Source organism: Vulpes lagopus, chromosome 21 (assembly GCF_018345385.1).
Source record: "Vulpes lagopus strain Blue_001 chromosome 21, ASM1834538v1, whole genome shotgun sequence".
NCBI lineage: Eukaryota > Metazoa > Chordata > Mammalia > Carnivora > Canidae > Vulpes > Vulpes lagopus.
Window position 1 is genome coordinate 5,726,020 of NC_054844.1, and position 13,342 is coordinate 5,739,361.

General features: G+C 37.3%; 1 protein-coding gene across 1 annotated transcript in view; it reads left to right on the plus strand.

The window, feature by feature from the left end:
- Positions 1–12,331, plus strand: part of RAD51AP1 (RAD51 associated protein 1) — a 37,506-nt gene extending 25,175 nt beyond the window's left edge. The window contains exons 7-9 of the mRNA XM_041735391.1: positions 5,053–5,217; positions 8,632–8,784; positions 10,877–12,331. Coding sequence (XP_041591325.1) covers positions 5,053–5,217; positions 8,632–8,784; positions 10,877–11,025 — 467 coding nt within the window. The 3' untranslated portion in view covers positions 11,026–12,331. The remainder of the gene's footprint in view (positions 1–5,052; positions 5,218–8,631; positions 8,785–10,876) is intronic.
- Positions 12,332–13,342: the final 1,011 nt, after the last annotated feature.

Genomic DNA, 13,342 nt, shown 5'->3' on the forward strand with positions numbered 1-13,342 from the left:
AGCCATCCCACTTCTGGGTACATATCCAAAAGAATCGAAAGCAGGATCTCAGATATTTGCACATCCATATTTATAGCAGCATTCTTCACAATAGCCAAGAGGTGGAAGCAACCCAAATGCCCATCAGTGGATTAATGGATAAACACCATGTGATCTACACATACAGTGAAATATTCAGCCTTAAAAAGCAAGGAAATCCTGTCATGTGCTACAAGTTGGATGGACCTTAAGGACTTTATGCTAAGTGAAATTAGCCAGTCACAAAAGATGAATACTGTGTGATTCCACTTAGAAGATGTTTTTAAAATAGTCCAATTCAAAAACAAAGTAGGACGGTGGTGAGCAGAAACTGGGGAGAGGCAAGAATGGGAGTTGTTTATTGGGTACAGTTTTGGTTTTCCAAGACAGAAAAGTTCCGGAGACCTGTTGTACAACAATGTGAATATATTCAACACTCTGAACTCTACACTTAAAAAGAATTAAGATAGTAAATTTTATGTTAGTGGTTTTTTTTTTTACCGCAATTAAAATTTTTAAAATCATTTTGAAAAAGGAATTAGCTTGGCTCCAGTTCTGAGAGAAGAATAGATTGAATTTCAAGTTCTGTATAGTTGAATGGTGATTTAGGATATAGAAAACACCAAAAATAGGAAAGAAAACATTCATTGAAATCTGAGTGCTTCTGAAGTTATGCTGGGTATGAGGACGGCAAAAAATAGTTCCAACTGAAAGTTACTCTCACTTCTTTCAAGACAAGTTAGTTGTTTGGGGAGAAATGTTGCTGTCAAATGGTGATTTTATCGTGAATTCTAATAATAGAGTTATCATTTTTTAAAAAATTTATTTATTCATGAGAGACAGAGAGAGAGAGAGAGAGAGGCAGAGATGCAGGCAGAGGGAGAAGCAGGCTCCACGCAGGGAGCCCGACATGGGACTCGAGACCGGGTCTCCAGGATCAGGCCCTGGGCCCAAGGCAGCGCTAAACCATGGAACCACCTGGGCTGCCTGGTTGTTATGATTTTAACTAGGACAGTATGTGGTAAAAATGATTTGTCAATAAATGGAATGTCTGAATCCTTGGATATGAGACTGGTTAGGACATTGGGAGAAAATAATGCTAATTGTTTATGTAGTAGTATAAATTCTTAGGTTCTAAGAAGTATCCCCTCTCTAGCATCTTTATGGACTAAAATGACTGCTACTTCTCCAGCTCTTTGAGAGCTGGTTTTTTTTCAAACCTTGTTACATTATTATGGTTTCCACCAAACTGCAAGTATGGCTGTTCTCCCTATGAAATGTCATGTGGTCCACCTTGAAAAGCAGTCCTTCTGTTAGAGGGAGCTTTGCTGTGGTGATGACTGTCCTCCCTATCCTATGCTGTGGATATGCAAACTAAATTTTAAACAACATTTTCTCCTTGTCTAACTTTTTCTGTCCCTTACCCAAGAATCCAAATGCCTTATACTATGTTCTGGCTATGTAAGCTTCCTTAAGCTATTGCAGCCAAGCCTGCTTTACCTTTAAATTGAAAGATAAAACTGTTCCTCTCCATGTGTAGTATACTTTAAGGAGCAGTACTTGGTTTATTTTTCTTTCATCCTACGTGAGCAGTAACTGACAACTCTCCTGCCCCCTCAGAGGTGGTTTTTTATTGCACTTGAATGTGTAACTGGTATCATTTGAGACAACCTGAAATTATTTTGGAGCAAGATGCTCTGCTTTAGGTGACATGTCAGGATTTTTCCCCTATAGTGACTCACCGTAGATGAGAAGAAAAAGGATCATTTGTGACCTTCAGTAGGGAAAGAAAAATGAAGATTGGAGAGGACATAAGACTTTTCTTAAGGACATCCGAACATTCACAGAAACTATAACCCCATTGTTGGGGCTTTCCATATTTGCCAATATGGTATGCTAATGACTTGGGATTCTGGGAGCTCCAGCTTCCTATCTCCAAATTACTTAAACTACTTTCTTTGTAGACTGATAATGATCATTTGGGCCCCATCTTTAGAAAAATTTGATAAATAGAGTTTTGCCAGCTCCAACCACTATCTTCTCAAGCCAAGAACAAAACATTTACACTATCAAAACTGTTGGATACATTAGGAAGTTTTGTCCTCCTGGAGTCTCCATTTTTAAACTTTGGAGAAACTCCACTACTTGCTCTCCCTGAACCAGATCCTTTTGGAACTCCAGAAATAGTTATTTGATTTTACAAAGTACTATTTATATTAGGATTCATGTGGTCTGCTGGTATCATGTGGCTAATTCTGTATAACCCAATAATCATAATGTGAATACGTGGGTTGATTGCTCTCATCTGTTTTTAAGTTTTTTGTGTGGAAAGACAGATTGAACAAGGAAATCACAATTTGACGATCATAATGTTGTTGCTTTAGGCAAAGACCATCAATGGAAGGCTGATGAGGACCTTCACATTAAGAGTTTGGACTAGTGTCAAGTGAGCCAGCTAAGAGTAGGACAACCATATGTTATGTGCTTTCTGATCTGATACAATATGAAGTACAGAGCATCACTTATGAAGTATATTCTTACAAAAAATAATAAGGTGAGCCTGATTCTAATTTAAGTCTTGAGAAGATTTCAGCTCACGGAATAAGCTAAATGACACCAATGAGAAATAAAACAGATAAATCCAGAATGCTGGAAGTTCTGTAGGACAACTGACTTGGTTACTTCAACAAGGTAAAGGCATTGATGGGAAAAGGGAGGGGATATTGCTCTGAGAGATAAAACAAATGTAGAGAAGTATTGCTGAATATTGAGTCTGAGTGGTGGTTTATTGTCTATTATTATTGTCTATTGTTGCATATGCTTGAAAATGTTTATGTATATTTTTATATAAAATTTATTATTTCCTACAGATAGGTAGATATTATATGGTGGGCATATTTTTCCCTCCCTTCCCCTATGATCCTCTGTTTTCTTTCTTGAAATCAACATATAAGTGAAATCATATCATAATTGTCTTTCTCTGATTGACTTATTTCTCTAGCATAATACCCTCTAGTTCCATTCACATCGTTGCAAATGGTAAGATTTCATTTTTGATGGCTGAGTAATATTCCACTGTACATATATAAACCACACCTTCTTTATCCATTCATCTGTCAGTGGACATCTGGACTCTTTCCACATTTTGGCTAGTGTGGACACTGCTCCTATAAACACTGGGACACAGGTACCCTTCCAGATTGATATGTTTGTATCCTTTGGATTAATACCTAGTAGTACAATTGCTGGGTCATAAGGTGGCTCTATTTTCAACTTTTTGAGGAACCCTCATACTGTTTCCAGAGTGGCTGTACTAGCTTGCATTCCCACCAACAGTGTAAGAGGGTTCCCCTTTCTCCACATCTTCACTAACTTCACCACAAACTGCATTTGTTGTTTCCTGACTTGTTAATTTTAGTCATTCTGACTGGTGTGAGGTAATATCTCATTGCGGTTTTGATTTGTATTTCCCTGATGCTGAGTGATGTGGAAGATTTTCTCATGTGTCTGTTGGCCATGTATAGGCCTTCTTTGGAGAAATGTATGTTTATGTCTTCTGCCCATTTCTTGACTGGATTATTTGGGTTTTGGGTGTTGAGTTTAATAAGTTCTTTGTAGATCTTGGATACTGGCCCTTTGTGTGATAAGACATTTGCAAATATCTTCTCCCATTACATTGGTTGTCTTTTGGTTTTGTTGACTGTTTCTTTTGCTGTGCAAAAGCTTTTTATGTCGATGAAGTCCCAGTAGTTCATTTTTGCTTTTGTTTCCCTTGCCTTTGAAGATATGCCTAGCAAGAAGTTGCTATGGCCAAAGTCAAAGAGGTAGCTGCCTGTGTTCTCTTATAGAATTTTGATGGATTCCTGTCTCACATTTAGGTTTTTCATCCATTTTGAATTTATTTTTGTGTATGGTGTTAGAAAATGGTCCAGTTTCATTCTTCTGCATATAGCTGTCCAATTTTCCCAGCACCATTTATTGAAGAGACTGTCTTTTTTTCCATTGGATATTCTTTCCTGCTTTGTCGAAGATTAGTTGACCATAGAGTTGAGGGTCTATTTCTGGGCTGTCTGTTCTGTTCCATTATTGATCTGTGTGTTTTTGTGCCAGTTCCATGCTGTCTTGATTACAGCTTTGTAATAGAGCTTGAAGTCTGAGATTGTGATGCCACCAGCTTTGGTTTTCTTTTTCAACATTCCTTTGGCTGTTTGTGATTTTTTTCTAGTTCTTTATAAATTGTAGGATTATTTGTCTCAGCTCTGTGAAAAATGTTGATTTCCAGAGCAGCTGTAGCTACTTAAACATATCACCTGACTGGCTTGTATCATCCCATGCAGTACAGAGAAGAGCCTGTGGGAAATGAGAGGTGTGTCCCACATTAAATCATGTATAGGATTATCAGTTAAGATGTGGTATGGCTAGTCTCTTCTCAATTCCCAGTGGGTTTCTATTCTAGACTGTTGAAATTTATATGATGAAGAGAAGGTATACTGTTATTATTACCATCAAGGTCCTTGTTTTGAAGGAGTTGCTAATATTATATCCTCCCATCCTTCTTAAAAGTTACTGAATTATAATGGAAAAATTGGAAGTAAAGATGGGAAATTATGATGATAATAGTAAGAGCAAACATTCTGTTTTGCTTGCTGTTGCCAGATATTATTCTAAACGTTTTATCTATATTAACTGATTTAATCTACACAAAAACCCTCTGAGTCAGGTTTTGTGATGATCCTCATTTTATACGTAGGAAAGTTAAGCCCAGTGACATGAGTGGCCCATCTGTGGTCACACAAAGTAGAAACAGAGGGGCCACAATTCACAACCAGGCAACCACACTCTCAGTCCCGCGGTGGCATGGCTCAGCACAAGCTGTACGAGAATCTAGGGCAAAGGCTGTAAAGTCGAGGCAGTAGAAACCTCACTTTGTTTTAAAATTGAAGTAAATTGGCAGACAATGTTATATTCATTTCAGGTATACATGGGAATCTCACTGTTTAGAGCAAAGATCAAGTATGCAGTCCTCTGTTTTAGGTGAAGAGTCTGAGGATGACTCCAACTTTAGTGAGAGTGAAGACGATGACGAAGACTTCACTATGGGAAGAAATAAAGTGAAAGAAATGAAAAAGAAAGAAGTAAAGGTAAAATCCCCAGTTGAAAAGAAGGAGAAGAAACCTAAATCCAAATGTGACACTTGGGGTAAGCTTAGTCCAAAACACTTGATTTTATAAAGGAAATGTATTTGGTTTATTTAATGTTTTTCTTCATCTCTGCCTTTGTATTTGTTAATGTTTTGCCAGTGTTCATGTTCATTTCTAGTTAAGATACAAAGAAGGAAGGGAGTGATGGGGAAGTGAGAAAAGCAGACAAGATTTCTGAGTCTCACTGCCTACGTAGCTCTTACTAGAATCACCCTCCTGTAGCACTGACAGCCACACTCTGAGACAGCTATGATCACCTGCATCTTACAGTGGGAAAACTGAGGCTCAGGTTAAATAATTTTTTAGAATCCTTACCACTAATTATGTGAGGACCTGGAATTTGTACCCGGGTTTGTACATTTAGAGCCCAAACTCCAGCCACTGGACCACATATTTTCCAGGCAATGAACAGGGAAGTTTGCATTATTCTCATTTCTTGCTTTCATGTTTGACTTAGTCTTTGGATGTTTGACTTAGTCTTTGGTTTGAGAACCCTTCTGCCACATATTTAGGGCTTTTTTGGAATTTGTGACAACTTGAGCATGGAATACCTCTTTGTTATGTAAAAGAAGGCAGAATATTCTTGATTTCCTAATATATAATAGATGATTATAAAATGTGACTTACATTATCCTGATTTTTCTTTCCTTATTGATATATATTTTTATGTCTTAGTTGTTTGAAACTAAAATTTCCATTATTCAGACTCCATTTATTTGTGGTAGGAGCTACTGTTACCTTAAATAACATGGTGCTGAGTACTTACTGAGATGTGACAACTAAATGCTGAGTCATATTCCTCCCTCCACTGTATTCTAAATTAATGAGGTTTTTAATTAGTGTCTTTTTAAATTGACAAATTCATCCAATTTTCAGAAATTAGATTTTAGGTGCAAAGGGTTTTAGAGATAAACTGTGTATTAGTTTCTGATTGCTGCTGTAACAAATTACCACAAATGTAGTAGTTTAAAACCACAAATTTATTATCTTATTATTCTGTAGGCTAAAAGTTTAAAGTGGTTCTCACTGCACTAAAATCAACCTACTAGTAGGACTGTATTCCTTTGTGGAGGCTCTGGGGAAATCCTCCTTTTCCTGCCTGATGTAGCATCTAGAGGCCACCTGTGCTCTTTGACTAGTGATCCACTTCCACCTTCAAATCAGCAAAGGCATGGACTATCTCACATCATGTCACTGATTCTCTCTCTCTGTTTCTCTCTTTTTCTCCTGCTTCTCGCTTTGACTTACAACGATCATTGTGAATACATTGGACCATCCAGATAATTCAACATATTGTCCAGATCTTTATTTTAGCTCAGTGACATCTGCTAAGTCCCTCTGCTATGTAAGGTGACATGCACATATCCTAGGAAGTAGAATTTAAATGTCTTTGTAACCATTCTTCTGCCTACCACAAACTGATATGAAAAAGTCATTAACAGTATGAATATGTTTTATTTTATTTTATTTTATTTTTTGGATGTATGTTTGTTTGCTTCCTCACCAAGACACACTAAAAACTCAGAGAAAAAAATGTCAGTTTCCATGTTGGAATTTATCATTTTAAGTCTTCTATATACCTTGGAGCAAGTTACTTCCTAAGGAAATTTAGTATTAGCATTAGAAGTAAAATTTAACTGCTAAATAATGGCATTACGAGTTAGAAAAACTCTAGACCCACTAATAAAGTATTGGGAAACCTTTGGAGAGTTTTTCATCAGGCACATATTACAGTTTTTTGAGAATTTTGAAAGTTGTACTGTCCAGTATGTCCAATATAGCTGGCCACATGAAGCTATATTAGATTTAATTAAAGTTAAAGAAACTTTGAGAGTCAATTCTGTGGTTTTGCTGACCACATTTCAAGTGCTTAATAACATGTGGCTAGTGGCTATCACATGGACAGCACAAAATTTCTATCATAGCAGAAAAGCTTTTGTTGGACAGTGCTGATCTAGAGAGTATAGATGTTAACATTAAGAAGAATATATAGTGAAAATTTTCATATTCGTATGCATTTAGATATTTTTAAAGTATGTCACAATAATCATTGCCTAAAAGTGAATTTATCTTCCACCTCTCCTCTACCCTTCATTTCCAGTACATCCTTCCAGAACACCAAAACCTAGTTCCATTCTTGTGTTCATTCTCTGGGTAAATGACACCATCAAACAGCATGCTTGTGACAGGAATTTGGAAGTCATGATTATTTCTTCGTCTCTATCTCCTTGCCTCCCCCCAGTCTAATTCCTAAAAGATCTCCAATCTGTTCTTTCCTCCACTCACTCTTGGTTCAGGCCCTTATCACCTCTCCCCTAGATTACCTTAAGTGCCTCCTAATGATCTGCTTGCCTTATGGTACCATCAGAAAGATGTATTCAATACACAAGCGAGAAAAATGAGTATGTGGCTCGCCTGACTCCTTCACTGGTATGCAAAACTCTACCTCAGTGATGTGCACCCTGTGTCTCACCTTTCTTGTGCTTCCCATTCTGCCCCAGCCATACTGAGCCAGTAGCTCTGGTGCTGGAACCTGCTGCATTCCCCAGCTTTATATGTTGTTCTCCTGCCTGGAAAACTTCCCTCTAACTCATCTTTACTCTTCAGCCTTGATTTGGCTCAAACTATCCTCAGACAACTTCCCTATGACTTTGTAGAGCTATGCAGATATATACACAGATTTCCTCCTACTGTGCACACCTACAGAGTCTGTCTTATCTCTTATCACACTGCATTATACACATCTTTTTGCTCTTTTCCTCCTTTTTACTAGAGTCTGGTGACTGAACTCTACTAGTCTAGTTCCTTGGCAATGAGATCCATGAGTTATACTCTTTGCAACACTAGAGCCTAATATATTGTCTCACTGACACATACTGATGAGACTCTGTTATGTCATGGCTATAGGTATAGACTTTAGAGTTAGACCTGGTTCCTAATCCCGGCTCAGGTATTTATCATCTGTCAGACTACAGGCAGATTGCTTAGCCTCTCTGGTTCATTATCTAATAGTGGGGATAGGAATATCTGTATCCAAATTGCTCTAAGGGTTAATGGTAGTGTATGTGGTATGCTTACCACACTGCCTAGCCTATAAATGCTCATAAAAGAGGGCTATTCTTGGGCTCTCAATAAATGTTTGTGTATAATAAGAGTTTTCCAAATTTATGATATTGCCTTTTTAATTTTTATAAGATTATGTAATTTTATGCTTTTTACACCTACATGCTAGACTTAATCTTCTGCTATAAAAAACTTTTTCTATGTATATATTTTTAAATTTTTATTTTATTTAAACTCAATTTAGTTTCAGAGGTAGAGTTCAGTGATTCATCAGTTGTATATAACACCTAGTGCTCATTACTCTTCCTCTCTCTCTCTCTCTCTCTCTTTTTTTTTTTTTTTTTTAAAGAAGTGACTTCAGGAGACTCTCTTCCAGCTGCCATGAAGTCAGAGTTGCAGCCTTCACCAAAAAAAGTTTCTCTTTCTTCAGAGGCCACTAGGAAACCACCACAAATACGCAGCCCTTCAGCTGAAAGCAGAAAACCTAAGTGGGTCCCACCAGGTATGGTATGTTTATTGATCAAAGGCAGGGACTTGGACAATTATCACTAGCAGATTTTTTTACCATATTATTGCATAGTCTTCAAAACCAAGGTTTTTAGTTGCTGCATTTATTCATCATTTGTCATTCCCTTGTACTGAGCATCTAGATTGTTTATTTTCTTAATGTCATAAATAAGGTTGCAATAAGCACAAAGGTCCTTATTTTAGAAATCTGTGGGCACATCCTTGATTACTTTCTTAGGACAAATTCCTAGTAGTGGAATTACGGTGTCAAAGAGTGTTAACATTTAACATTCCTCATATTTATTTTTGGCAACAAATCTGTTTTCTTGAGACCTGCTGGGCACAGTCTGACTGATGCCTCAGGAGCTGTACATGGGATTTCCAGCATTTAACAATTGCCCTAGCAGGCTTGACTTTTCTCTGGTTTTTTGCTCCACAGCCAAGTCTCACTGATCCTACAAGAATTCTCTGACCTTCACTCTTTTTTAACATTACCAAAATCCTAGTCCTAGCCCTGTTCATTTCATGCCCAAACAGCCTGTGGCTTCATACTAGTTCTGTATCCACTTCCTTTCACCCAACCTCATGGACCCTCTAGTCCAGGGAAATTGATACAGTTTTTCTTCCTTAGACACAATGTATGTCTTCTTCTGTCAGAGACTCTGTCTTCAGTTTCCTCTAGTCTTTCCTCATTTGTCCCCTCTCCTTCTCTAAGTCATTCCAGATCTACTCAGGTTTGGTTCACTTCTTTTCACTGACATTTCTTGATTGGTCCACAGTGGTGACCCCCTGATAACTATGTATTAATAAGACAGATTTCAGTTGGAGTCAGGATTTTTGTATTGTATCCTGATGTTTGTAGCAGCACTATCAACAATAGCTAAATTACTGAGAGAGCCCAGCTGTCCATCAGCTGATGAATGGATAAAGAAGATATAGTATAGACCAGGCATTGGTCAAGCATCCAAGAGAATGAAATCTTGCCATTTGGTTGGAACTAGAGAGTGTTATACTGAGTGAAACAAGTCAGTCAGAGAAAGACAAATACCATATGATTTCAGCCATATGTGAAATTTAAGAAACAAAACAGATGAACATAGGGGAAGAAAAAAAGAGAGGAAGGCAAACCATAAGAGATTCTTAACAGTAGAGAACAAACCGAGGGTTGCTGGACAGAGGTGGGTGGAGGATGGGGTAACTGAGTGATGGGCATTAAGGAGGGCACTTGGTGAGTAGCACTGGGTGTTGTATGTAAGTGATGAATCACTAGATTCTACTCCTGAAACTAATATTACATTTTATGTTACCACCTTACTAGAATTTAAATAAAAACTTGAAACATTAAATAAAAAGCATTAAAAAAAGATTGCAGTCTGAGACTGCATGATTACTTAATGTCTCTTAATTACTTTGTTTCATCTTGTGAAATATCAGGCACATCTGTTACCTCAAAAATTCCATACACTACTCAGTGGTCACCATGATAAGCATAGTCACCATCTGTCCCCATTCAATGTTGTTACAATATTATTGACGCTATTCCCTATGCACTAGAAGTTTGTATTCTTAACCCCTATATCCCCCATATCTATGTCACCCATCCACTCCCACCCCCAGAGAAGGATAAATACTGTATGATGTCACTTAAACGAATTAGTATAAATAAATAAAAAGAGTATTTGTGATGTTACAGTTTAACATTTGAAAAGATAGATTCAAGGAATATATGTAAAAATTGCAGGATTTTAAAAAAATGCATTAGATTTTTCTGCTGCTTTAGGAATTATAATGGCATGTAGTTCTTTATGCCTTTACAACCTATGTTACTTGCTCCCAACTTATCTCTTTCAGCTTTTGTGCTTCAAGTTTTTGTGTCATTACCTTGCCTCCGAGCATGTATGAAAATAGGCAGTACTGTATGTACTCTTTCTGCTCTTTAAAACTGTTCATTCTTTTAATCTTGTTTATAGCTTGGTAGAATTGGTATGCCTTAGTAATGTGGTATTTTTGCATCTTCTGTTTGATAAGTTGATGTCTGTCAAGAGATTTTGAACATCATCAGCACTAGGTGATATGTTTTCTTTCAGTGATATCTGGAAGCCCCAGCAGCAGCAGCAGCAGCAGCAAGAGCCCACTGCCCGGGGTGTCTATTAAGTCTCCAAATCAGAGTCTCCGCCTTGGCTTGTCCAGATTAGCACGAGTTAAACCGTTGCATCCAAATGCTGCTAGTAGCTGAGTGTGATAGTAAACAAATGTTTGATTAAGAGAATCACAGTTTTACAGGTGTGTTGATATCTGACTTGTGTTTCTATTTAAGGAGGGTATCATAATATAAAGGAATCCTTGAATGTCTTGTGAATTGCCACTACCTATTTTGTGGTGATGTTCTCTGAAGCTATTCAAGACTTCAAGATTATTTATAAGAATTATCTTGTAATGGCATTTCCTTCTGAAGAACATACTCTATTTTTCCTGTGTTCAATAAGTCACTGTCGTTAAGTGGTTGTCACTTTGGCATGGAGGAAGTCCAGATTGCATGCTGTTGTTTTCAAGCTTTGTTTTGTTTTCTAGTAACACGATATTGCTTTCTAGCTTTGTCTAATTTATGGCACCTTAACTTTCACTGTTCAGAGTTTATCTGGCAGAAGGAAACATTCCCATTTTTTCCAGGAGATATTTCTGAAATCTTACTTAGGTTACATTGTCAGTTTTATTGCAAAGATATTTCGTATTTTAGCCAAATCTTTTTATAGTAAGAATTCAGAATTGTTTTACGTGTTAAAATGGTTGCTAAAATATGGCATATGTCTTCTACTCTGGAGTAGATATTTATTGTATAGCAAATAGAATTTCATGACATTTTATGAAGCTGTCATTGTCAAAAACCTTCAATAAAATGGAAGAGTCTTGGTATACTCTTTTCCTTGATACTGTTGCATCCATCTATCTCTGATTGTATTTCATGATTAAATGAATATTTTGCCAAAAAAAAGTTAGTCTTTTTGTTGTAAATATAAAGGGGCGAGCTGTTTCTTAAAATAATCACTTTATATTAAGCCAGTGCTTTAGAGAGTGGCTTTCAAGCACTTAGTCATCCCTATTATGATATTAGATAACATAGCTTCTCAGGAAGTTTAGATGTGAATTTATTATGAATAAAAGTAGTTATAGATATTTTATATTTTATGATGAGAATTTCAACTAGCTCATGATCACTTTTTAATAAAAACTCTTCAAATCATGTTAACCATTAGGTGTGCCTGGGTAGCTCTGTGTCTTGGTTTTGGCTCAGGTCATGATCTCCGGGTTGTGGGATTGAGCTCTGTGCTGAGCAGAGTTGGCTCCAGATTCTTTCCCCTCCTTCTCCCTCCCCTCTCTGTTCTTCCCCTGCTCATCAAGGTCACTCTCTTTTTCTCAAATGGATAAATAAAATCTTTAAGAAAAATCATGTTAACCATTAAAATGTGTATAATATTCAGTTTTTCTTGTTTTACAGAAACATCTATATTAATGTGAAAATTAAAAATTTAGAATTATGATTAAAGTGAGCATTTGGTTATTGCTGTTGTACGTTTTTTTTCCTTGTGTATATTTTTATACTGTCCAATACCACCTTCCCTACCCCACCGCATCCCTTTCTTAGAACATGTATTCAGTTACAAGATATTAAGGCAACCTCTATGGTGCAGTTCAACAGTAAACATTTATAAAGAGCCTACCCTGTATTAGGTACCGATATCACTGATTAATCATCTGGCGTCAGCCTGATGAACCTGTTTTCTCCGTGTTATTCAAAGTAATAGTTTGGGGGTGCCTAGGTGGCTCAGTTGGTTGAGCATCCAACTTGATTTCAGCTCAGGTCATGATCTTGCATCAGGCTTGTGCCCAGTGGAGCTTCTGCTTGGGATTCTCTCCCTCTCCCTTTGCCCCTCCCCCTGCTCATTTTTGCTGTCTCTCCTCTCTCTCTCTCTCTCAAATACATACATACATACATAAAATCTTAAAGGTAATAGCTTATACTAAAAATTACCTTAAATTATGTTAAAGCTAGCCTTGCAGAAAGCACTATGACCTTTCTGTTGTTAAATCCAGTGTACATTTTTCTCACCTAATCCTATAGACCCTATTCATCATACCCTGCTTAATACATTTTATTTCCTGGGTTCACATGACACTATTCTTTTGTAATTTTCACCCCACATCTCTGCGTGCTCTTCATTATTTTGCAGCTTTATAATCTTTTGTGTCACCTACATCTACTCTTTCCACCATAGTGCCCCATTCTGTGTGATTCTATTCTTTTCCCTTGTCCGCCCCCCCCCCCTTTTTAAGCTTAGGTGACTTCAAGCTCCATTGGTCACCTATATGACAAAGACTGCCCAGTCAGAACTTTTAGCTCAGATCTTGCTCTACACAAGAGCCTGGTCTATTGATAATCTGATGGCAATAAGTCATCAGTAAATCAGTAGCATCTTCCCTACCCTCTGTGTTTCCCATCCCATATTTTCTTAGTACATGGCACCACCATCTACTGGGGGGGGTCTGGGCACTTC